The 27135-nt window shown below is 45.5% G+C and overlaps 1 protein-coding gene across 1 annotated transcript in view; it reads right to left on the bottom strand.

Annotated features, from left to right (window-relative positions):
• The window catches only part of WDFY1 (WD repeat and FYVE domain containing 1), a gene marked incomplete at its 3' end in the record, with an annotated part of 46355 nt that extends 22953 nt beyond the window's left edge, over positions 1 to 23402 (bottom strand). Inside the window, exons 1-3 of the mRNA XM_080688823.1 lie at positions 23263 to 23402; positions 7666 to 7733; positions 4090 to 4163 (exon numbers count right to left, since the gene is read on the bottom strand). Coding sequence (XP_080544949.1) covers positions 4090 to 4163; positions 7666 to 7733; positions 23263 to 23399 — 279 coding nt within the window. The 5' untranslated portion in view covers positions 23400 to 23402. The remainder of the gene's footprint in view (positions 1 to 4089; positions 4164 to 7665; positions 7734 to 23262) is intronic.
• Positions 23403 to 27135: the final 3733 nt, after the last annotated feature.

Raw genomic sequence — 27135 nt, 5'->3', positions numbered from 1 at the left:
AAACCCCCAGGAGAATTGGGCGTTCCCACGAGTAAAACCCCCATCTCGCGAGATGCATGCCTTTAAAAGGAGAGCCCGCGTCCTCTAGCTTCGGACAGGCGCGCGGGCCCCATGGTGCCTCGCCCTGATCCCCGGGAGAGCCGTGCCATTAAAACTTTACATGCCACATGTACCGGACCTCTCTCGTGTTTTTCACACTCCGCCGTACGCACATTATTTTTATTTTACTCGCATTTAATTTTTTTATTTTACTTATCAACTGCTACCCCAGGTGCGCAGCACAGCCACCTGCAGCGGCTGCATGATCTGCTGGGGCTGGGAGCCTGGCCTTCCTCTGCCTCCTTGTCTTGGTTCTGAAACAAACCAAGGCGGCTGCTTTACTTTAAAACACAAAACGAACAAAAACAAATACAAAGCTCTTTAACTAGACTATGGTTCGCCCCTCCTCTATGAAGGTCAACCTCACTGGCCACCCCCATGCTTTCCTTGCTGGCCACTCTTCAATCACGGCCCCTTGCGTGGGAAGGGCTCCCCTGCCATCCCGCTTGCAGGGCTGCGCTCTTCAGGGGCTTCCTCCTGCTGCCGGTCCTCTCCTGCAGGCTTCCAGCCCTCTGGCTTTCCCTTAATATCTCCATTCCTCAGCAATGCTGACCGTGGGCCCTGCTCCTCTCAACCCACCGGCTACCACTTGTTCAAATCAGCTACTGTGGTGGTTTCCACAGTGTTCTCTACATTTCAAGCACTCCCGATACCTGCTCAGATCAAACCCTTGAGGTTCAGCCGATGCAGCCCCCTGTGACGCTGAACTCAACCTTCTGTCTCTGCCACGTGGCTGTCTAGGCGGGAACGTCATCTTAACACCGCTCTCCGTATCGATACCCACGTCCAAACTGAAGCCCTGCTTCCCAGACAGTTCTTGGAGCCATCGCCTCTTCTCTGGCACTACCCCAGTGTTTCACAACCTCGCGTTGGGGCCCTGACTCAGCCTCCTACCTGGCATCACCACTTTCAGCCTTGCCCCTTCAAACGATCTTCAAACACAGCCACACCTAGCCAAAAGAAATCCGAAACCTGAGTATCCATCATCCCCCGCTCCGTGGCTCCTCATATAAAGTGGTTCCCCAATGCACTCAGTGCTGAGTTCTTCCTGGAGGATTTGCGAAGATACAGATGCCCAGGCTCCTCCCTAGTGATTCTGAAGCTGTGAGTCTGACATGGAACCAGGGAATATGAGAGGGAGAGACAGAGACAGAGAAAGAGAGAGAGAGACAGAGAGAGAGTGTGGGGAGAGAGAGAAAAAAAAAGAGAAAAGAGGGGAAAGGAGAAAAGAGAGGAGGTGTGTGTGTGTGTGTGTGTGTGTGTGTGTGTGTGTGTGTTAAACCTAGGACATCCTACCTCTGAGCTAGGCCTCACAGCCCTTTTTGTTTTTTGGAAATAGGGTCGTGCTAGGTTTCTGAGAGTCTCGCTAAGTTGTTGAGGCTGTCCTTGAATCTGTGACCCCTCCTGTCTCCTCCTCCCATACTGGGATTACAGGCACGCACCTCTGTAACTGACAGGGAATATGTATTTTAATGCTTCCTAAATGATTGATATGACTATGCAAGTTTGGAAAACTTGGCTTGAAAGATGCAGTCTGAGTTCCTCAACATCACACTCAAGGATCGTCTTCTCCCTCTTCCCCAGGCTCCAGGCCGGCGGCACACCCAGCACCTACTGCATCGCCACGTGGACGTCTCAAACACATGTTGATTCCTCACTGTCTACTTTTCCCACCTGCCCCCTCCCCCAGCCTGTCCCTTCTCAGTAAACAATACCCCTCTCTTTCCAACTGATATACCCAATTGCTCAAGACAAAAGTTCGGTGTCACCTGACTTCCTCCTCTTCCTTCCCACACACCCAACCTATCCTGGACTGTCCAGGATGTAACTTGAGTCCACACACACTGTCAACCTTCACTGCCACCATCCTCTCCCCCACGCTGCCACATCAGCCTGACCCCCTTCCATTCCTGCCGTCTCCCCTTCAATTCACTGCCAAGAAGTTACAGGACTCTTAAAATTGTCAATTATGTTGAAAACCCTTCAATGGCTTCTCATTGAATTTATAATGAAATTTAAAACTTTATCCAGAACCAACAAGACCCTGCATGACCCAGCTTCTGCCCACTTCTTCAGTTGCCCCTGGGGTCCTTCCCTGTCACTCACTACCCCCAGCCATGATAACATACTCCGAGTCCTCTAACAGGCAGGGATCCTCTCCACCTCAAGCCATCATAAGACATCCACGTCTGGAAAACTCTTCCCTGGCTCTCTACCTGGCTGGCTCTGTGACAAGGGTGCCAAGACAAGTTAATAACTATATACACATACAAAAGAATGAATATGGATCTCTTCCTCACACCATGCATAAAAATTAACTCAAAATGAAGTAAAGATCTAAATGTGAAAGCTAAACTATAAGAACTCTTCAAAGAAAATGTAGAAATATATCATTATTTATTGTCATAAAAACAAATAAATAACTTTGCGTTGGATAGTGGTTTCTAAAGTACCATATCTAAAACAGAAGCAACCAAAATAGGAGGGGAAAAGACAAACTGAACTACAATAAACTTTAAAAAAATTGAAGACAACTCTCAGGAAGAGAGAAAGTATTTGTAAATCACATACCTGATAAAATTCTAGTATCTAGCACTTTAATACTTAAATAGATGTTGCTGCAAAGAAGAACAAATGTCTAACAAGCACGTGCGAACATGCCTCACATCATAAGTCATTAAGGCAATACCCATCAAACCACACTGAGAGGCCACTCGACACCCACTGGGACGGCCACAATAAAACCAATGAAGCAAAACAAACACAGACGATAAAAAGCGTTGCCAATGATGTGGAAGGAGAAAGTGGAACCATGCTGGGAGGAATGTAAAATGGCAGTCATTTTGGAAATACGTTTGGTGGCCCCCAGTCACTCCATTCCGATATATGCAAAGACGTGTCCACACAGAAACTTATACGTGATGTTCATTGCAGCATTTCTAGTCCTAGTAGCCAAAATGTGAAACCGGCCCAAATATCCATAACTGATGAATGGATAGACAAAGGGTAGTGTATCCATTTAATAGAATACGATTCCACCACAAAAAGGAGTAATTCAAGGTACAACATAGACGAACCTGAAAACATTATACTAAGTAAAACAGACATAAAAGGCCACACATATTGCATAACTCTATTTACACAGAATATCTAGAACCGACAAATCTCCCTTAGAAGTACGCTGGTGACTGTCAGGAGCTGAGTAAGTGACAGCTAATGGCCACTAAATAATCTCTAATTAGAAAGTAATAATGATTGCACAAACTTATAAATGTACTAAAACCCCCACTGAACTGTACCTTTAAAATGGTGACTATGGCATATAAATTAGAGCTTAAGGAAGAAATAAGAATATACACACAATTAGACCCATAAAAAACATCACCCTGTAATAGACTGAAAATTGCCTTTCACTAAAGGTAGTGAGAAGCACTGTATTAGAGTCATGACTGGCTGAAAAGCTCTAACCTTGGCCCCTCCTCCACCACCACGACAGAAAGATGGGGTCTGCTACGGGCCTCGGGCGCACTGTGTGAAGGCCGTGCTTAATGGACAGCCTGAGCAGTGAGCCGTCAATTGTGCCAGCATTCTGAGCTCCCTGGAAATACTTAAAATTAATACATTTTTAGGATTAACATCTAAACATTTTAAAATCAAATAGTCAGGCATCCACTGTTAACTTTATTTAAACTGTTCAACATAAACCAGGCGTAGTGGCACACGCTTGTAATGCCAGCATTCGGGAGGCTGAGACCAGACGATCACGGTTCGCGGACAGCCTCAGCTACTTAGTGAGGCCCTCCGCAACTCAGTGAGACCCTGTTTCAAAATAAAGAATGGAAAATAGTGCCGGGGGTGTAGCTCAGAGGTTGAACACCCCTGGGTTCCATTCCCAGAACCGCAAAAAATAAAAAAAATAAACTGTTCAACATAAGCGAACCCAGGGAGGTCAATATTAAGAAGAAAATGAATATTCTAGAAGGTACCTACCATTACGGCTCCGTTATCCTGGCCCACAAATATCCGTCTGCTCTCATGATGGTATGCCATAGCAGAGCAAGGAGCTGCCAGAAAGACAAGACCACGTTACTAGCAAAGACGAGCATTTTAATTTGTGCAAAGTATGTTATTATTAAGAAGAGCTATACGATTTAGGTTAAAGGAATTGGGCAAAGTGTTTTATGAAAATAATTATATAAATTGAAAATGTAACTAACGTTCTCTCTCTTGCTTTAAAGCTTAAAAAAATCCTCATTCCATAAATCTCAATTATTTTTAAAATTGTGGGCAAAGTGAGACAACATGAAATCTAATCTGACTAAAACTCCCACTGGTTGCCTGGAAAGGTTCGAGGACCAGTGCTTTCTGGGGATGGTATTAGACATTCTGTCCCTGCCACCCTCAAAAACAGTCCCAGAGTCGCTGGAATCTGTAGAAAGAGGGGTTCCCAAGCCAGGCGTGGTGGAGCACATTTGTAATCCTAGTACTCGGGAGGCTGAGACAGGAGGATCGAAGGTTCGAGGACAGCCTCAGTAAGTAATAAGACTCTCCTTAACCTAGCAAGACCCTGTTTCTAAATAAAAATAAAATAGGGCTGGGGCTCGGAGGTAGAATGCCTCTGGGTTCAATCTCCAATGCCACAAAAAAGAAAAAGAAGAAGAGAAAAAGAGGGGTCCCTAGCACTGGACTCCTCGTTCCATGGCAAATATGAGCAAGCTAGGAAAGCCATCCTGAGATTACTTACTTCCCTAATGGTTAAAAAAAAAAAAAAAAAAAAAGGAGCTGGAGCTGGGAACTACGTCAGGAAGAAGGGTCAGGAGGACCAAGTCAAGGAAGGCTGGGAACAGAGAGAGCCACGGCCACCGCCCAAGATCTAACAGACAAGACAGGCCACTTCTGCTGCTCTGGGAGGAAAATCAGTAACAGAGTTGTACCAAATACTTAGGGAAAGAACAAGCCGAGGAGCAACAATTACAGAGGACTCAATCCTTCGCCATCATGGACTCCAGGACTGGGAGCTCAAGAGCAAGCTATGCAGCGGGGTGTGCCGTGCACACCGGTAACCCCGGGACCTGGGAGGCTGAGACAGGAGGGGCACAGGTTCAAAGACAGCCTTGGGAACTTTGCGAGACCCTCCACAACTTAGTGACACCCTGTTTCAAAATGAAAAGATAAAGTAACACAGGAATGAAGTTTAGCTCAGAGGCAGAATGCTTCTGGGTTCTATATCCAGTAACTAACACACACACACACACACACACACACATACACATACACACACACACACACACACACACACACATACACACACACACACACACACACACACACACACACACACACACACAGATTAAGCTATGAAGTATAGAGGAAGGGAGGGTCGGAGGAGTAAAAACAGCAGCACTAGAGAGACTTTCCACAAGGATGACAGAACATTTCCCCGCAGTGGAATGAGTCCTCAGGCTGCTGCTACTTGCAGCTCTCAGATCTACAGCTGGGATGCAGGAGGGGGCGGCCCAGTAGAAGTCTATTCTGTTGCTGCTGTTGCTGGGAGAAGTGTGGGCTTAGAGGCCTAGGAGAGCCCACCCTGCCCTGCTTATCAAGAAGGTGCCATGAGCACCTTTCCTAGGACACCAGCCATTCTTTCTTAACTGGTAAGAAACCAAGGGTATGCATCCAGGGGATGTGCAGACATGGACGACGAGGAGGTACTCTGCCTGGCACAACATTATGCTTTTCAAGTGGTCTTCCAGTGTGCTATTACTGTAAGGAATTAATATTCCTTTGATAACATTTATCTTTACACCTATCCCCAAAAGCCCATTTTCACCAAATAAAAATAAAGACAGAGAAGCTGATCAGCCTGCCCAAGCTATTGGTAGAACAAATGAAAATTTTGATAAACCACACACGTTCTGTGACAGCTGTCAGAGGATCCAGGATGGAATATACGTACAAATGAGAAAGTGCTATCCGAGAAAAGAGGGCCTGGGAAGGTGACACGCATAATGTGCCGGGTAACTGGTGGCGTGTGTTTCTGGCAAACTCCACAGCTTTGGAATACCTCCCACTGCGCACAGCATCCACTGGATCCAGGACAACTGTCAGGAGCTCTTCTTGGGGAACTTCATAATGATCTTCATAACAAGCCATCAGGCTCACACCAAATCCTTTCTTCCTTCTCTAGGAGGCTTTCTGACTCTAGAAACCCCGCCCTGAGGGAAATCCCTCAAAGCTCAAGGAATCCGCAGCCACGCATGCCTCTGCTGGGGCAGCGTGGGCAGCAGGTCAACCTATCGGTGACACGCAGACATTCTCTGCAGGGCTTTGATTTCAAGAAAGGCTGAAGAAAAGACGTGAGAGGAAGGATGGCAATGTTGCTTAGATTTGCTCCAAGGATTAAGTTCACACGTAATTGTATGTCATGACTGTATAACCAATGAAAATAAAATAGACTTTTTGGAACATTGTATAAAGATAAGGATTAGGGAAGGAATGATAAAACCTTGCAATACACAAAGACCCCTGGAAAACCTGACTGAACAGTACTTAGCAACAGGGCCTCCTCCTCACCCACATCTGCATGTCCGAGTACCTGGCTTTTCACTCTGAATGCTAGGGTCTGTTTTATTTGTCTTTTTTTTTTTTTTTTCATGGTACTGAGGATTGAGCCCAGAGGCATTCTTCTTCCGAGCTACATTCCCAGCCCTTTTTTTTTTTTTTTTTTTTTTTTACTTTTATTTCGAAACAGGGCCTCTCTAGGTTGATGAAAGTATTACTACTTGCTGAGGCTGGGCCTTTGTCACACCTGTGATCCTCCTGTCTCAGCCTCCCAGGTACTGGGATTAAAGGCGTGTGCCACCACGCCCCGCTCTAGGGCTGTTTTAAAGTCTCTAAGCAGAACCTTTACCTTCTAGTTTATTTTTAGAGCATACTGAACCTTGGACCACATCGCTCTGTGTTACCCAGAGAAGAAAAGGTGAGGTCAAAGGCTGGCCATAATCATGGGAGAGCACGGAGCGCTTTTACAGTGCCAGGGTCAACTGCTCCTGAGGATAGTTACTGCTGCTGTAAGCCTGCCAAACTAAGACAAAGGAAAACCAGGGGAAAATATGCCCCTCCCCCCCTTTTCAGTTTTGCTCAACTCCACTTCAGAAAAGGTAGTGGAACCAACTTCCTTTGCAAAATAAACGAAGTTTCCATCTAGCCTGCCAGAGGTATTAGGCAACTAAGAAACCCATTCTGAAATCCAGCAGTAATTTTTACTCAGACTTTTTGTGTGTGTGTGTGTGTGGTGCTGGGGGTTGAACTCAGGAGCATTCTACCTCCAAGCTACACCTCCAGCCTGATTTCTTGTTCTTTATTTTGAAACAGGGTCTCCCTGAGCTGTGGAGGGCCTCACTAACGAGCTGAGGCTGTCCTCGAACCTGTGATCCTACCTCCGTTTTCAAAATGCTGGGATTATAAGCGTGCGCCACCAGGCCAGCCTATAGTCAGACATTTTGAACGTCAAATCATCATCAGCGACAGAGACCATGTGTTCGAGGGGAAGATTGCGTGACTTACAGGCCATCGTGTGGTAGATGCTGGGCCAGTACTGGCCGCTGTCTCTTTTCAGCCATACGCGGATAGTTCTGTGGAGAAAGAAAAAAAGAATGGTCTCCAATACTTTTATCCTCTTTTGTGTTCCATGGAAAGTTAGTGTTCTTTGAAAGTTTCAATACCACTTCCTAACTTATCTTATAAAGTTAATCAACTAGACAAATATATACACACATATACATGTATATGTACATATATATACGCACACACACATATAGTGCATAACATATTAAATATCGTGAACATAATACACACACATATTCAGGCACCTATAGTATGACCATATATGGTGAGTTTTGTAGTACCTAGGATTCAAGGTTTTAAGTGATCTTAATAATATGGAAACGTTAACATGTATAATGACATGCAAAGGAAACTAAGAACTGCTAACTATTTCTCTCGGCAAAACAAGTTGTTTGAACGTGGCCACTTGACTGAGCCGCAGGTGCTGAGGAAAGCAAAGGATTTAAGTGGAAAGAAGATGCTCAGGAGAACAGCGTTAGGGAGGAAGCAGCAACGCACACGTCGCTCGCTGGCTGGTTCTCGGCCTCCCACCTGGGAGGAAGCCGTCCCACAGCGGGTCTCCCAGACCCTTTCACCAGAACTGCATAGGATGATGAGGAAATCCTGTGCATGTGCAGGAAATGATAAACGATCAACAGAGCCAAGGTTTAACACTACAGTTTACTGCAAAAGAAAGAGTAGAGGAGGGAGGTGCACACCCAGAACGCCAAGCCAGGCCCTCCGCGGCCGCGGACCCTGCTGGCGCGCTCTACCTGCTCAGCGGCGCACAGGCTAACAGCCCCCTGGTCAACTGTCACAGCCCTGCTGATACTTCTAGTAGTGACACCGATTCTGGCATGCAGTTGGTGCTCAAAAAATGTTTACAACCATGAACTGAAGTATATCAAGGCTAAGTACTAAAAGATAGATTCCCTTTTTAAGTTCAAGACAAGTAAAACTAGTCTGTGGGGAAGGGGATCACAGAGAAGTGGGGGGACTTCCGCGGGGGTGCCAGGCTCTGGAGCTGGCTACCACGGGTGGACACGTGTCAGAACTTGCCCACCTCTGCGTAAGATGTGTGCACACTATTACATATGATAAATGAAACCTGAAACTAGAAGGTGACACAGCACCGCAGCGAGGGCCATGCATTCTGCCTGTGAGCTGGGTAACAGCCCAAGGCCAATGCCGTCTGCTCAAGCCTCAGCTCCAACCACCAGAGCTCGGGGGCGCCAAAGTCCACGGCCAAGCCCCCCCCCTCCCAAGGACCTGCAGTTGCTTCTACATATAATTTGGGGAGGGGAGAAGATGGAGGAAAAGCCTATGCTTCCAGAGTTTTAAAAGGGATATCCAGCAATTACAATATGTAGACTTAACTGGACCTTAATTCAAACTACAAAATAAATGTCTGCCATTATGAAACAATCAAATGTCAATTTTATCTGGCCAGATATTTGATGATATTAAAGAATCAGTGCTCATTTCTTTAGGTGTTTTTTGATTTTTGGCACTGGGGAATGAACCTAGGAACATTCTCCCTCCAAGCTACACGCCCATCCTTCTTTTCTTGTTTTGAAATAGGGTCTCGCTAAATTGCTGAAGTGGAGGAAATCTTTAAAAGTCATCTTTCCAACCAGTTTTTGAACCTCAAAAATTCAAGTTTCATACACCTTCAGAATGATATTTACGCTTGCCCAAGGCCTAGGTGGAAGCTATCTAGACCCCAGCATTTGCAAGCAGTATAATTTCTACTAGAGGACAAACATCACCATAGGATATGGTCTGCGCGAAACTGGGAAAGTGACAAATTCATATAATCTCTTCAAATTTTTCATTTTAAAACTGTTTTCACATCCAGGCTCAGAGGTGACTCTCTAGGTTTGCGAGTCAGGTTCCAAATCAGGCATCTTCAAGCTGGACTTCTCTCCCATTCTTTCAAACCAGATTCTTCCCCTTCCCTAGACACTGCTAAAACCCTCCACTGTCAAGATTAAATCAGACTAACGGAACATTTAACCCTGTTACCCTAGCATTTCCAAGAACCTGTGTATCAAATCAAGTTGCCTAATTTCAGGAGTGATATAATAATTTCATTTTATATTATGATCAGAATATTTCTCATTGGTTTAAAAATAGTTGTAAAAAAAAAGGCTTAAGTTACTTAGCAGATAATCAAGAAATAATCAAGATTGTGAAAATTACTATTCATAAGCCAGATGTGGTAGCATATACTTGTAATCCCAGTACCTGGGAGGCTGAGACAGAAGAATTTCTGGTTCCTGGCCAGCCTCAGCAACTCAGGCCCTTCGCAACTTTCTGAGACCCTGTTTCAAAATAAAGAATAAATAATAGGGCTGGGAGTATAGCTCAGTGGTACAATGCCCCTGGGTTCAATCCACAGTGCCACACACACACGAAAAAAATTACTCTTCAGCAAATTGGAAGAAAAATTTACTTTTCAATAAGCTGGAAGCAATACAATAATACAGTTTAGCAACATTTTATTACACATGAACTATCAAGAACTCTATGACATATTAATAAATTATCTAATTATCTAATCACTAAATTGTCAAGCTCAGATGGCTGTATTTTTACATAAGCCACAATATTTTCTGCCAGATGAATGTCTAAGCTGTTCTTTCCACTAAGATAAAATAGAACAGCTGATTTTTTTCCTCTAATATTTTGACAACTCTACTCCCACGCACCTAAATTCATTTTATGTTTTTCCTGTTACTTAGCCTACCCATTTTTCTAGTGGCTGGATCTTCTCTGATATTACAAAACTATGTCAGCCAGGCATGGAGGCACACGCTTGTAATCCCAGCATTCGGGAAGCTGAGACCGGAGGATTACGGTTTACCGACAGCCTCAGCTACTTAGTGAGGCCCTTTGCAACTCAGTGAGACCCTGTTTCAAACAAAGAATAAATAACAGGGCTGGGGGTACAGCTCGGAGGTAGGATGCCCCTGGGTTCCATCCCCAGTACTGCCAAAAAAAAAAAAAAACAATGGCAATCTCAAAAGAAAACCCTTCCTTAAAATCACCACCTTAGAAACATGTTAATTTGCTTCCAAGTTGTTTTAAAACAATAGTCTGATATTTTTCCAAAAGGAAATGTGTCATTTCTTTCTGAGTTTACATAAAGGTTTTCCAAATTTCCCCATGCTACTATGCCCACGAATGCCTTCCACCATCCACCTACTCTCCTCTGGCCTTCCAGTAAAACACACAGGGACTTCAGAGAGATGCTACCTCCCGTCTCCACTGAGATGAAAATGCTGTCTATACATAACCACAGTACGCTCACAACTACAATCACCACATCTGTTTATCGTTTAGCATTTAGAGGATGCATATACTTTCCAGATAGTTTCCAAATTTGGATCATGTTTCTTTGCTTTGAATATTTCATGCTAAAATGTTTTTACAATACATTGCTGTGCAGGAATAAGCAAAAGGAACTCGAAACAGTAATGAAATGCCATTTCTAAGGGTCTCATGATTTCTCATCAGCATTCTAAGTTGGACCTAACTCTTTGGCAAGAACTTTGCTCCATATTAGTGAAACACACATACATGACTGATAATGATACTAATAAACCTTGATTCAGGAATCCCATGCTTGGCGATTGGTTCTAAAGAAACTATTTAATAGTTTGGGGCGTGGTGGGGTGGAGAAAGAACTACACATTTTAACAGTTCCTTTCTGCATTAGCTAAGGCATTAAAATTGGGAAGGGGGGGGGTTAGAAATGAGATGGACTATATAACTCAACTGTCTGCCCACACTGACTCTGCAGACAGGGGTGGCAGCCAGGGTGAGGTGGGGAGGGAAGGATGGGGAGAGGCAAAGAGGGCCGAGGCTGGAGGCACAGCCTCCTGACATGCCCAGCAAGCCCACAATCACACCTACAAGCCAGCCCAGGCGTGCTGAGGGACTACTTTGGTGTTCAAGTAGGGCTGAGATTCTACATGTGAAAATGGTCAGCTCCCTAAGTGTGTCAACCCACTAGTCAAAGAAAATGAGCTGGAGTTAAGCCTCGGGCTCCTGTCTAGCTGGAGGCCCACCATCAGAGGTGATTTCACATACTGGGGGTCTGTTTTTCTTCATAACCAGGCCGACCTAGAGGCCACGGCTGAGCCTCCCAGAGCGCTCTCCACTGTATGGCAGGCGCTGGCCTTCCTGTGAGGTCCTGGGTGTCTTGGGGCAGGCTTGGGAGTCTGGGGCATATTCCGCCCCCTCAGTGAGTCTATGAGGAGACTCTATGGCTGCCTCCCTGCAGGTCAGGCAGAGAGGCGAGGAAGCCCTGGCCCTAAAAGGAAACATGGACCTGAGCACAGGGCTGGAGGGTTTGGGTGGACGGGCCTCACAGATTCATCCCAAAGGAGCGGTGTGAGGAGGGAGGACCCGCAAAGCTGGGCTAAGAAATCCGATGCAGAAAGGCAGGCGTGTTAGTCAGCTGTGTCGCTGTGATGAAAATATCTGACAAGGAACCACTAACAGGACATTTATTTTGGCTCCTGGTTTCAGAGGATTCAGTTCATGGCCGGCTGGCTCCAAGGCAGAAACATCTTAGTGGAAGGGCGGGCACAGGAAGGCTGCTCACCACGTCCACGGCTAACCTGCTTCCTCCTGCTGGGTCCCTCCGCGCAGTCCGCTGGGTGGTCAGGGATGAATCCGCCGAGTGGATTGGTCCACGCACGAGGGCGGTGCCCTCGACAGCCAATCAGTGCCACAGGCCCCGCCTCCAAACCTGGCCCCCCCAAGCTTTCCATGCTTGAACATTTTGGGGAGCATTCCAGATCCAAACCAAAACAGCAGGGAAAGAAAAGACTACAAAAATCCGGCTCCCCGGCCTGAAGGATACAAGGACTAAACGTGTGCCCTGGCTTAACTCCCTGGGTTCTATCCCCAGAACACACACACACACACACACACACACACACACACAGAGAGAGAGAGAGAGAGAGAGAGAGAGAGAGAGAGAGAGAGAGAGAGAGAGAGAGAGAGAGAGAGAGAAGATGCTGAAAAGTAGACTTCAGGCCACAGTTCTGATTAAAAGTTAAGTATTGCCCCGCGTGATGGCACACGCTTGTAATCACAGCATTTGGGAGGCTGAGACAGGAGGATCGCAGTCCGCAGACAGCCTCAGCTACTTAGTGAGGCCCTCTGCAACTCAAGGAGACCCTGTTTCAAAATAAAGAATAAAAAAAATTGGGCGCGGGGGGGGGGGGTAGCTCGGAGGTCAAATGCCTCTGGATTCCATCCCCAGACCCACGCACACACAAAAAAAGTTAAGTATTTATTCCATGGAGATTAATCTTTGATCTGCTAAAAGGCAAGCCTCGTGACCAGAATAGGTAGAGGGAGTCCTTGTCATTTTTTCCAGGCCTTTTGGTAAATGTTCTCAAAGAGTTAATTAAAAGCAAGGTTAAAATATACCTTAGGGAATCACCCAGGCTTACACAATCTCATCTATTTAAGCTACAATAAAGTAGGAAGATAGGCTTGAAGTATTTTTCTTTTGAAAGGTAATGTCTCTCACATCTTGTAGGATTGATAATATTTTCAAATCTATAATTTCATGAGGAAATTACATCTGACTTCAATACATATTTTTACTATCCATTACCTAAATGATAAACTTGCAAATAATGCCAACATTTATAAATACTCTCAAATATCACTCAAATATTTCTGTAAAATCATGGGCTTCTGCCTCACCTGAAACATCAGCATTTTATACCTTAATATCTTTTAATTTTTCTGAAAATATATATCCTAATCGACAAAAGAACAGAATTAAGGCAATCTGACCATCCTTAGATTTTATACTGACACATAGAAACTATCCAACTATTAACTTAAAAGCATATTTCAAACTATACTATATTTTACACATTAAACTAAAGGTCCTGATTTCTTTTAAACGCTGGGCAAAGAGTAATTCTACAGAACACTGACTGGCCACTGGTAGGATGCTGATACTATTTTCTGTCTTGGTAGATCTCCAAACAATGTGTCACCTACAGCAAAGGACGGTTTTCCTCGTCTGACAGTACCTCCAGGGGAAATAAAGCAAAATGTGTACTTCTGGTACCCTAGATAGCTTCTAGAACATTACGATGTTAGCCTGAAAAGAAGACGGGACCAAAAGAGCCATCAGTGCAATGTGTTTTTATCAAATAAACAACAATTTCCTTCCGACCAAGTTTCCGGAAATCTGACCTCCATTTCTGAGGCTGAAAAAAAGGGGCATCTCCTTCAGCAAGAGACAGGGAAAACCCTCGATTGATACTGAATTGATTCTCTAAACTAAAAGGGAGAGAAACCAGCCTCTGTTTTTAGAGGAGAATCAGAATGGCTGAGAAAAACAGAAAGGCGCATCCTCTCCTGCAGCCTCAGGAAGGGACCCAGGGCAGCTTGGGGTTCCCCCAGGCCCAGCCCTGCGCCAGCCTGCTGACCCATCATGTGCCAGCAGACTGACTTTGTCAAGGGCAGTTTTCCCAGAGAAGGCCCCTGGGTGGTCCCACCACTACTACAAGATAATGACTCCCCAGAAGCCTAGTGGCAGCTTTTTCTATCTGTAGATGTTTTCCTTTTGAGGCCAAACACCTTTCCTTCCATTAGCATAAAAAAAAACTGTTTCTTTGTACTGAAGATTGAGCCCACTGCATTCTACCTCTGAGCTACACCCCCAGCCCTTTTTGGTTTGTTCTGAAACAGAGCCTAAGTTGCTGAGAGTGTCCCTACACTGCTGAGGCTGGTCTCCAACCTAAGACCCTCCTGTCTCCGACCCCCAAGTAGTAGGATAATAAGTAGGTGCCAGCACATCCCGCCAAAATGATTTCTTGTAACTCTGGTGCCACTATAAAGGCTAACAATGATCCCAAGTACTGATGAACAGGAATAATGTAGATGAGCTGGAATCAGTGCATGCTCTGAGCAAGACCCTTTCTTTAGCTTAAAAAAAAAAATGTCTTCTGACAGCCCAAAGTCTTGAAATAGGAGGTTAACTCCCTGGAAGCATAGTTTCAACGCTCAGAAAGAGGCACTAGAGCAGACTACAGAAAAGGAAGATGGATTCCTGAATTCTAGAATCCGGCGCCATCCATGCATGGCAACTTGTTCCCTACTAGTGACTAGCCAGTCAAGAAAGCAAACCAGAGTGGGAAAGGCCCACGGCACAGCAGGGGCCGAGTCTGTATCAGCCAGCCAGGGCTAGTTATGGAGAACCTGCTAAGTGAGCCACTTTGTGGAGGTTGCACTGTGGGCAGGTCAGGCAGCAGCAGCTAATATCTGACTGTAATTAATTAAGTACATCACCAAGATACTGAGTGCTGAAGGAAGCTCAGAAAGAGCAGCGGATGGTGAGCTGGGGACAACGCTCAGCGGTGGAAGTGTAACTTGAATGGGACCTAGAAAGTGAAGCTGGGCTTGATTACAGGAGGGAGGGGGAGGGACCGTGTGAGCCGGGGTGGGGAAACGTAGAGATCTTAGAAAAAAGAGCACACTGTGGTTCTACTAGACATGAAAGAACCACAGAAAATTGAGAAACAAAGGTAGAAACAGGTGGGCAGGGACCAGTTATAATGTTCCCAAAGTTCTTTTACAGACATCAGGAAATAAGAAGTTACTGAAAAGTCATGAGCAAAGACAAGACAGGATACCCGCCATGCTAGGTAGATGAGCGAGGCGGGGAGGATTTGGGTTGGGCACACCACACGGTGGATGCTTGGGGAAGCCACATAAAAGCTGCTGTAGGGATCAAGGCTCAAAAAGAGGGTTAAGGACAACGAGGACAAGCCCTGGGGCTAACAGGCCTGAGAAGGCTGTTCTTGGAAAGGCCAGGGCTGGCCCTTGGCTGGCGCCCAGAACCTCCGATTTCCAGAGGGTCCTGACCATCGACCATTCCTTCACTCAAAAGCATGGCTCGCTCTGCTTAATGTTTGTACAAAATGGAAGGCTTAGGTGCTACACTAGCTTTCTGCCCAGGAGTCTGGGATTTGGGTACAGGCTGGGAAGAGGGTGCCTCCCATCACTCTGCATACTGAGTCTCTGATGAGCCACCCACAGGGATGCTTCACACCTGCCATCAGAACTCAGTGCTGCGGGAATGCAGCTCGCCCTGCGGCACTCCACGGGAAGCTTGGGCCTCTCTCCTCTTGTCTTCTCCCCATGTGCCAAATTTATTTTGTGTCCATGGAGTATAATAAATCATAGCCATGAGTATGATGATAGTGTGAGTCACAGTGAGTCGATGAACCTGGTCTTCGGGATCTCTAACACAGCGGGGGAAAGACTAAGAAGAGAATGTGCTATGACTGACATGACCTAAAAGTGATCAAATGAGAAAATAAGGAAAGGCATGTTTCAAGACAGTTATCAGAATTTAGGTCTGTGAGCGACCCCCAAATGTCACTGCCCTATTCAGGCAGGGAAACTTTTATTTTGCTTACACACCCACAGAGAAAGCAGAAACCTCTTTAGCTTCTGCTGACATCAACGTAATTAAATGGAAAATAAATGGGAATAAAATAATAGTTGACATTTGTACTCGACGCTGTTCTATGCTCTTTATCACACAAACTCATCTGCTCTTCACTAAACCTTACAAGGCAGGTGCCATCAACACCTCCATTTTGCAGATAGAAAACTATGATGGTAAAGAGATGAGCCGCCTTACCCAAAGTCACGTGGCCAGAATTCAAATGCAGGCATGTGAGCTCAGGCGTCTGTGTTCTTGACAACATTATAAAAACAAAATGATTATAATGAAGGGTTTCTCTAAAAATAGAGGAATAAGTGCACAGCCACCTGAGCCCCTGCCTTCTCATGTCTTCAGTTTATAACACAAATTGAAGAACCTAATTTTAGACACTGCATGACAACTCCAGCAGTTTATGCCTGGTTATGGATATAAACTAACAACCTGAGCGATGCCAGGTCTCCTCCTAACCTAACACTTAAAAATAAAGTCATTTATTTAGGATTATTTCACATGAGCCACTAATAAAGGGACTGGTTTTCTACCAATCCATCTTAATATGCTTAGAAACATCTAAGAGAAAACAAACATATTAAAGAGTTGGTATAATGAAAAGGAAGATGGTACGAAATATTTAAAAGTTGGCTTTCTGTAATCTCAATTACTTACTAACATATGTGCGACGTTAAAAAAAAATTGAGAACACATGAGATCTCTGTTTAACCTAGGCCAGACAAAACTGAGCTTCCTGCAGAAACCAATCTTGGCTTCCAGCCCTGAAGCAGTAGCTCGGCAGGCCCATCTTCAAACTATTTTTCAAAAGTGAAGAGAGCGGGCCTAAAACCTTAACTTGTTTACAATGCTTTACAGTGAAACTTTCACCTTTCAAAAATTCTATCATTCAACCAACTGGCTGTCTAAACTTCTTTGTAGTCCAGATAAGGAGTCCAGAAACACGTTCTGTCTAGGAAATTGGGTCCTGCCGCCACACGCTTCACTTTTGTCCTGAGCAGGCTCAGTTTCTGTTTCTCCTGCCAGAAAGTAACTGCTGCAGTGCAAATTCTGAAACTTACTACTGAACTACTTCTTCTTCTTTCTTCTTTCTTTCTTTCTTTCTTTCTTTTCTTTTCTTTTTTCTTTTCTTTTTTTTTTTTTTTTTTTTTTGTGATACCAGGGATTGAATCCAGGGGCATTCTACCTTTTTTTTATGTGGTACTGGGGGTGGAACCCAGGGGCTTTTCTACTTCTGGGCTATACTCCCAGACCTATTTTATACTTTATTTGGAAACAGGGTCTCACTAAGCTGCTGAGAGCCTCACTCAGTAGTTGAGGCTGGCTTCGAACCTGTGTGATCCTCCTGTCTCAGCCTCCCAAGCACTGGGATTACAAGCGTGCGCCACCACGCCCGGCTACTACTGAACTTCTCACATTTTTTTGTTTGATTTTTTTTTTCTCCCCACAAATAGGAAAGTAGTACAATAACTTAAGAATTATAAAGAGACTTCATGAATTTATCACTCTTATACTTTGGTCAATTCCAAAGCTCAAATTCTTAGTTCCAAAGTTCAACTAATTAAACTAGTCTTAAAAATACTAATTTACAGCTGGAAATGTACCTCAGTAGAGCACTTGCCTAACATGCTCCAGGCTCTGGGTTCAATCCCAAGTTCCACAAAACACAACACACACACACACACACACACACACACACACACTTAAGCCAGATGCAGTGGTGCATGCCTATAATCCCAGTGCTTATAGAAGGCTGAGACAGGAGGATTGCAGTTTCAAAATCAGCCTCAACAATTTAGTGGGACTCTCAGCAACCTAGCAAGACTTTATTTCAAAATAAAAAATAGAAAGGGCTGGAGATGTAGCTCAAAGGTAGAATGCGTCTGACTTCAATCCCTAATACCATAAAAAAATAAAAGCTAAGTTAGCCGGGTGTGGTGGTGCACACTTGTAATCCCCACAATTGGGAGGCTGAGACAGGAGGATCGCACAGATTCAAAGCCAGACTCAGCTACTTAGTGAGGCTCTCAGCAACTTAGTGAGACCCTGTTTCCAAATAAAATATAAAATAGGTCTGGGAGTATACCCCGGAGGTAGAAAGCCTCTGGGTTCCACCCCTAGTACCATACACAAAAAAAAGTTAATTTAGGTTTATCAAAAGAGTGAAGTTTAAATAAAAGGACTTAAGGTATTTATTACTCCAACAAGATAGAAATGAATTTGAACAAGGAGTAGCATCCTTCTCTGTTAACCATTCATGACACATTAACCATGAACAGTTCTGACCAGATGCCCAAGTTCACTGCTCCAACCACTAATTACCTGGTCAGGTATGAAGGAGTTAAACCTCAATATTCCACATTGCCTTGATACTCTTTGGATGGTTGACTGCATTTAGCTCTGCCATATGTAATTTGGTTTTGTTGGTAGATAGGTGGATATGTGTGAATGACAACAGGCAAATACATTCCAGAAACACACACACACACACACACACGCACACATACACACACGCGCACGTACGCATGCAGACAGAATATGAAGAGTCTTCTCCCCCAGTGAATCTCGCCCAGCAAGCACATGACAAGCCTCATTCCCTGTAGAACAGTGGTTCTCAGGTGTGAGCCCTGGACCAGGAGCATGAGCATCAGAATCTTGTGGGAACGTGGCAGAAATGCCAGCTCTCAGAAACTCTGGAATGGGGCCCAGCCACCTGCATTTTAACCAGACCTCCAGAAGATTCTGAGCATGCTCAGGTTTGAGAACCACCACTGTCAACAGAGACAAGCACATTAGGCTGGACCAGGACTTCTCAACCTCAGCAGTACTGACATTTGGAGCTGAATAATCCTTTGGCGCAGAATGTCCTGGGCAGTAGAGGTGCCCAGTGGCATCCCTGGCCTCCCCCTACACTCCAGTGATAGCTTCTTCCCAATTATGACAACCAGGAGTGTCTCCAGGCCTTGCCAAAGGTCTCCAGGGGCCCCAAATCACCGCTGGCTAGAGAACCACTGGCCGAGACGTTAGGAAAATGAACACTCACTTCAAAAAGACCCCATGTCTCTCTCCCCTATCCTCTCAGATGCTCTCAGCTGGTTCTTGCTGCATATAGCTTTCATAAAATGACTTACCTTCAGTTGGACCCTATTCTAAATTTTAAAAGTGACTTTTCTAAGCATTAAAGAACATGTTGAACCTGGCATGGTGGAACACGCCTGTAATTCCTGTACTTGGAAGACTAACGCAGGAAGATCACCGGTTCGAAGACAGTCTTAGCAAGTAGTGAGACTCTCACCAAGTGAGAGCCTGTTTCAAAATAAAAATAAAATAGGGCTAAGGGTGTAGGTCAGAGATAGAATGCCCCTGGGTTCAATCCCCCAGTATCACAAAAACAAAACAAACAAACAAACAAAAATAACAAGTTGTAGTTGGGCACGGTGACACATGCCTTTAATCCCAATACTTGGGAGGCTAAGACAGGAGAATCCCAGGTTCGAGGCCAACCTCAGTAACTTGGCAAGGCCCTTAGTAACTTAGTGAGACCCTTTTTCAAAATAAAAAAGTATATATAGTTATATAAATATATATGTATATATGTATGTATGTATACATACATGGCTGGAAGTGTAACTCAGAGGTAGAACATCCCTAAAATCAACACACACACACACACACACACACACACACAGAACAAGTTGTATAGAAAAGGTACAGTAGAAAGGAAAAGTCTTGAATCACAGCAAAAAGTAAAATATGAGAATTTTACACCTGCTGCTGGAGTCATCGTTCCCTGACTCAGTGCCTGGATTTGGTTTCCCCAAAGCTGTAGAGAAATCAAACACAGGGCCAAAAGAACCTGGGTGTCGGTGTCAGGCCTGGGCTCAAATCTCAGTCATGTCACTTAAGAGCGATGTGATCTTAAGCAATTACCTCAATATCTTTTGTGCCTCAGGGTGTTTTGTTTTGTTTGTTTTGTTTTGTTGTTTTTGCGGTACTGAGGACTAAACTCAGGGGCATTCTACTCCAAGCTGAACCCTTAGCCCTTTTTATTTTATTATTTAGAAACAAGGTTTCACTAAGTTACTGACAGCCTCTCTAAGTAGCTGAGACTGCCCATGAACCTGCCATCCTCCTGTCTCAGCCTCCCAAGTACTGGGATTACTAGTGTGAACCACCACGCCCAGCCTGTGTCTCGGTTTTCTGACCTGTCAAGGGCCTTTATTACATGACGCATATACCATATTTTCTGTAATACTCCCAGCAAGACCTGGGGCAGCACCCTTAGTTAAATATGTTGCTATTTCCTCAGTAAAATAGATTAAGTCTTCACATTACAATGAATAGCTGCTTACATACAGTCTCATCTTCTTAGGCCAAGTATTTGCATCAAATGAGTTTTCAGGTCCAACTTACACACACAAACTTTTGACTTTTAAAATGTATTGAATTTTGGAACTGCTATGGTCGTGCCTTCCTCCTGGAAGAGTAGGAGCATCGGATGCCGCGACACACCTACGATCCAACCCTGTGCTGGTAGAGAGACGAGACTACAAAAAGAAGATGAGCTATCGCTATTTCTAAATTATAAATTCCGATAATTTCATTTGCCTGTTTTGAACACTACGGTGGTTCTTTATTGCCTACAGAATAAAGTCCAGATTCCTGAAAGCGGAAAAAGCCCTTCCAAGCCTGGACACTGGCCTTTCCTGCCCTGGGTCCTCTCTCCTGCCATGGCCACCCACTTTGTTCTGGTCACTAGAAATAGCAATGGTTCTTTTATCCCCTTAAAATTCCCTCCTGTCATTCCTCTGCCTGGAACAGGGATGTACATCACTCCTTTATCCACGAACACCAGTGCTGAGAATCTTTTCTGGGAGGCTGTCCTGGAACTCTGGCCTTCTCCTCCTCGTGTCTCCGGCGCCCCAAGAGCTGAGACCACGGGGTCATCTCCTCGCCAGTCTGTCTAGCCCTCGGGGAAAAAGCAACTTCAGTGTAAGAGGCCTTTCTGTTAATCCGCAGGCCTAGCAGGGGCCCAGCGCCTCGTTAGTGTCTGACAACTACTTGGATGAATAAAGGTCAATGTTCAATTTCCTCAGACATACATGCTGGGTTTCTCAGGGCCAGGGCCATAAAAATCAATGAAAGCCTGAGTGGTATGAGGACAGATGCTGTGGTTTTCGGTTTCTGATATCCCCAAGAACCTAGTCTTCACTAAATATAGTATTCCTAAAGACATGAATAAATGAAGAAGACGACATGCATTTATGGAAATGAAAAAGCTACCAGTAATACCACCAACAAACATTCACAGCCGTGTGCTGTCATTAAATCTCATAAAATGTGGCATCTACTAAAAAGGTTGTCCTACCTCCAAGGAAGTTTTGTGGGCCTGAAACTCAGATTAGCAACCTGAGAAGCCACCCTCACCTAGTCCAGTCATCTACCTGGGCCCGGCAGGAAGGGTGATGTCCCAGGGAAAACCTGAGCTGATCCAAAGATCCCAGGCCATTCCGGTCTCAGAGGAGCTTAGTAATCACTTTCCATAAAACGCTTTTCAGTACTGCTCCAGCCTGGCAATCTCAAATATTCAGCAATTTATCCAACATGCATGAGTCATGAATAAAATATTTTACTGAATTAAAGAAAGCTAACTTTTATAGTGCTATCTGCCCCTAGGTTTATATCTCACAAATGTATCACTCTGACCTTTGACTTTTTACATTCCTATCTTTTCCCTGTGTCTCTGCACCCCAAGGTCCAGGTCCCACTCCCCACCATGTAAACTGCAGGGAGAGGACAATGTCTGTCAAGAATAAGGTTGCTACCTAAGTGAGGGAAAGCCCTAAGTTCACTCAGAAGCACAATAGTCAGGTCGAAGAGGAGCTGGGGGCTTGGGCTTTCTCTTCCCATTCAACGCAGCCTCTTCAGGTTACTTGCTTCAAAGGGTATAATTACAAAACAGGCTCTGCCTTCACTGCCCGTCCTTCCACTCTCCACGAAGCCCTCGGGCATTTTCCATATCACTATCTGTAACAAGGGAACACAGTTCACTCAAAAGACATCCCTCATTTCCTTCACATTCCCACCAGAAAGCCAGCTGAGGTTTAAACCTTTAGGGTTTTGAAAGCTGCTAAGATTTGAAAAACGAGTAATATTGCTCTAATCCAGTTAGGCTACCCTGAAAACCAGAGAGCAGGTGGGAAGTCTCCAGATATCTGACTTCACCGCATCTCCGTGACTCTGAGTAGCTGGTTTCATCTCTGCAGTCACAGTTTCCTCTTGGGTCGGATGAGACAACAGGCCCAAATCTCGGTGTTTCCCAAAGTGTGGTGGGTATCCAAGGCAGGATGTCTCAGTGCAAGAGTCAGCTCCTATGCGCACAGCTAACAAGCCGTGGTTTATTCTACATAAGCAACATTAATTTTCCTAATTCTGGAAGCGTAGATAGAATTTTCTTTTAAGAAAAATGCATCTTTTTATAGCCATCTTGATTAATAAAGACAAAAAAAAAACGACTTAGCAAATAAGAGTTCAGGTAGTTCTAGCAGCTGTGGGGCAAAGAACTGATCTAGAGGCCTGCGGTAACACGGAGAGGTGTAAACCCCAGGGTCAACTAGAAGCGGCGGAAGTCCCTGGAGGTTCCTTGCAGGAAAAAATACTTGGCACCAGAGCCCGCCCGCGGTGAGCAGCCGCCAGTTCCCCCGGGATCCCCAAAGTGGGGATTTGGAACTGACCCTGGAGGGCCAAAGAAACTCTTGAGCGCCAGGCAAAACTCCTCCCTCCCCCAAAGGAGAGAGGGGCTGGGAGGTCCGGGGCTGGAGGGGTGCGGGCGACCAGTTCCCGGGCTGGAGGGGCTGGAGACCCGGACGGAGGGGCGTGGTGGGACCAGAGTCCCGAGTGGAGGGCGCAGCTGCGACGAGGGTCTCGGATGGAAGGGCCCGCGCGGGAGGGATGCGGTGGAGGCCGCGGCTGGGGGACCCGCGGGGACCTCGCCGGAGCCGGGGCGGCGGGCTGGGCGTGCGAGCGAGCAGGCCCTGCCGCGCCCGCCCTACCTGTCCTCGCTGGCCGTGATCACGCCGTCCTCCTTGGGGATGAGCAGCGCGGCGGTGACTGCGTCCTGGTGGCCCTCGATCTTGCTCAGCAGCACCGGGCGGCTGCTCTGCGGCCTGGAGTGGATCTCGGCCGCCATGTTCGCGCGGCCGCGGCCCCGGGCGGCCCATCAGCTGACGGCCCGGCGGGCGGGGACGCGCTGGTTTCCCGGGGCAACCGGCCGCGTGGGCCCGCGCCGCCGTAATGCCGCGAGTGCGGGCGCCGCTGCCGTATTGCCTGGGGAAGACGCGCGGCAGGAAAAAAAAATGTGGTCCGGAAAGGAATCCACCAGCGGGCTTCTGTCGAGAAGTGGGGGCAGTAAAGAAAGCTAAAAAAGTAAAGCCACTCACCTAGGAATAGATTTCATGTTTGGAGAGGACGAGGGATTGTCTCTCAAACCAGAGCCTTCGGGAAATAATGTGTCCCTGAATCCATTCGAAAAAGCCACTCTTTGGGAGACAGACTTCAATTTCAAGGAGAAAAAAATAGTGGGTCTTGGAATCTTTGAACCACATGAGAGACACTTGTTCAGCAATGACTGCATGCCAGGGAATGTCCCTGTTTCTTTACAGAGATTATTTCAGCTAAAACTGGTAACTGTCAGAGATGGAGAGAGAGGTGCTTTTGTATTCTTAGAGATGAGAAAACTTTAGCAGATAAAAGTTCAATCACCTGCCTAATGTTGCCTAACTATGAGAAAGAGAAGAGCAGCCTTTAACCCCAGAAGCATGGCAGGTGCTGCCAGCCCGGCCCTGGAATGGCTGGGTGCTCAGGACACCTTCCCGTGGAACACGCACATCGCACAGACCACTCTATGTCCACCTAAACACTGCCTATATGCGTTTTGTGGAAGCCACAAAAATGGCCAAACATCCTCTTACCCTGGCTACTATGACTGATCCCTATTTCTTTGCCAATTACAGCTTTCACCTCTATTTAGTCTTGCTCCACCTGGGTAAAATGTAAGATAGCCGATCAAACTGAGTGTCGTGACACTTGTCTGTAATCCCAGTACTTTGGAGGCTGGGACAATAGGTTTGCAGGTTCAAGGACAGCCTCAGCAGTGTAGTGAGATTCTCAGTAACTTAGCAAGAGATCCTATTTTAATAAATTTGTAATAAATAAATAAGGCTGAAAGTGTAGCTTGAAGGTAAAATGCTTCTGGGTTAAATCACCAATACTCCCCACGAAAGATATCCAATCTTAGAATTTCCCCCATTTTCTTAGAATTTCCCCCATTCAATCCAGAGGGAAGCCCTCTTTTTCCTCAAATCTCAAATCAACTAACATAGAATCAAATCCTACAATGAGTCCTTCCTGACCAGCTCTCGCCAGGGATTCCCGTGGTTCTCACATGAGCCTTCGCTCCCCTTCCAGCAAGCAACAGCCTCACTTGCCGGCCACAGGTGTATTCCTGGAGGTTTTGCCTGGAGAAATTGACAGCTGGCACGCTAGAGTCATGACTGGGACCTGGGAGGTCAATGACACCAGGGCCTCCCCTTCCCAGTCCCTCACCCCTCCACAAGTGCACCTGAATTTCGGATTGTGCCAATACTGTCAAGGAACTGCTGAGCACTTGAAAAGTGGCTTGTCCGAATTGAGATGTGGTATAAGTGGAAAATACATACTGAGTTTTAAAGATTCAATGTAACATAAGAAGAATATATAAGATACTTCAGTAACAATATTTAGGTTGGTTGCAGGTTGAAATGATACTACGCTGTACTTATTAAGTTATATAAGGTAGTATTAGCTGGGCATGGTGGTGCACGTTTGTAATCCCAGCATTTGGGAGGCTGAGACTGGAGGATCACGGTTTATGAACAGCCGCAGCTACTTAGTGAGGCCCTCCCGAATTTAATGAGACCCTGTTTCAAAATAAAGAATACAAAATAGGGCAGGGGATGTAGCTCGGAGTTTGAATGCTTCTGGGTTCCATCCCCAGACACACACACACACACACACACACACACACACACACACAGAGTATTAAAATTAACATGACCTGCTTTTCCTTTTATGTAACAATAAAAAATTTAACCTACAAATGTGACTTCCATGGTATTTCTCTTGAGCAATGATGCACTACTATATTCTTATAGTGATATGTGCTTTATTATAACATTATAATGAAGCTGATAACATTCATAAATTTATTCATCAACAAACATGTATTGCACACCCACTCTGTGTCATATATTGACAAGATAATGAAGGCATGGTTCTTGCAAGGCTTGTACAATAGAGTGTCGAGACAGGTGACTGACTGGGAGCCCTGTGGCTCTGCTCAGAGGGCTATCCTGCCAAGACCGTGAGGTGGGAGCTTGCCTAGGGTTCTATAGGAACAGTAAGGCTGGAGCAGAGTGAATGGAGGGATACGGAGACAGATGAGGACAGAGAGGTCACCAGAGAGATCACTTCCAGCCTGGAAACCATTGTAAGGATTTGGGTTTTTACTTTGAATGGGATGGGAGGCCATTAAATAGTTTCTAGCAGAAGCCTGACTGAATGTGCCTTCAATTTTAAAAGGCAAGAGTGTCAGCAAGAAAGTCAATGAAATAAGTCACCTGAGAGAGGATTATGGCTTTCTAATTGTGCTAGTGATGAGAAGATATCAGATTCCAGAGGTAGCTAGGAGGTGGCTCCAGTAAAATTTATTGGGTGTGGAATGTAAAAGAGACAGGAGCTGAGAATGGCACTGGGATTTGTGGACTGTGGACTGAGCGCATGGAAGAAGAGAGCTGCCATTTATGGGGCTGGAGAAGATGTGGGAGGAGCCGCTTTAGGAGAGAAAGAGGGAGTAGGAAGCTTGAGATGCCCACTGGCTCTCCAAGACTAGGTGTCCAGTAGACGGATGCAGGAGTTTTGTACACACTGTCGGACAGTGTGGAGGCCTGGACTGCACACAAAACTGAGGGAGTTGAACATATTTAGATAGAGATGAAGTATGTTGGAGAAGCAGGGTCAACAGACGCTCACTGGTTGACCAGTAGAGGAGAGGAACCAAGTTTGTACTTGAGCTGAAGGCAGCAGGATGGTTGGAATGGAGGATGAGGTCATCTACAGATGAGGCCTTTGCTGTTATGGTAAACTGAAATGTAGACCAGCCTGAAGAACATCTGGGCAGACAGAGCCAGTGAGGCCTCATAAGTGCTCATAACCCTTCTTAACTTGAAAACAGAAGTGAAACTTCTTGTTTCTTGTAAATGTCTGTGGCAACGGAAAATAGAACTTAAGCCCAACCAATCAGAAATAGCCAACAAACGCCTGGCGTGGTGGCACACACTTGTAATCCCCGTGCTTGGGAGGCGGAGACAAGAGGATCGCGCAGGTTCAAAGCCAGCCACGCTGGTTTGAGACCCTGTTTCCAAATAAAAAAATATAAAATAGGTCTGGGAGTGTAGCACGAAGGTAGAAGGGCTTCCAGGAACCCCAGTACCACCAAAAAAAAAAAAAAAAAAAAAAAAGCCAACAAAATCTTGATTAATAACCAAGAACTTTTCAGTCATATTTATCAAATTAGGCTACTTGATAACTGAAACCAATTAAATATGGTCTTTGTATTTTTTCCTACATTCGCTATATAAAACTTCATCTCTTACACTTCTTCTCTGGCGCTCCCCAAACCACTTATGGCTTTGGGTTGTAGATTCATGAATCACTGTTTGCTCAAATAATCTGTTTTTTTTTTTTTGTGTGTGTGTGTGTGTGTGTGTGTGGTGGTGGTGGTACTGGGGCTCCTGGAAGCCCTTCTACCTCTGGGCTGCACTCCCAGATCTATTTTATATATTTTTATTTGGAAACAGGGTTTCTTAAGCCAGCATGGCTGGCTTTGA

The sequence above is a fragment of the Muscardinus avellanarius genome (genome assembly GCF_963383645.1).
Source record: "Muscardinus avellanarius genome assembly, chromosome: 2".
In the NCBI taxonomy this organism is placed as follows: domain Eukaryota; kingdom Metazoa; phylum Chordata; class Mammalia; order Rodentia; family Gliridae; genus Muscardinus; species Muscardinus avellanarius.
This window is presented reverse-complemented; position numbering and strand designations above follow the sequence as displayed.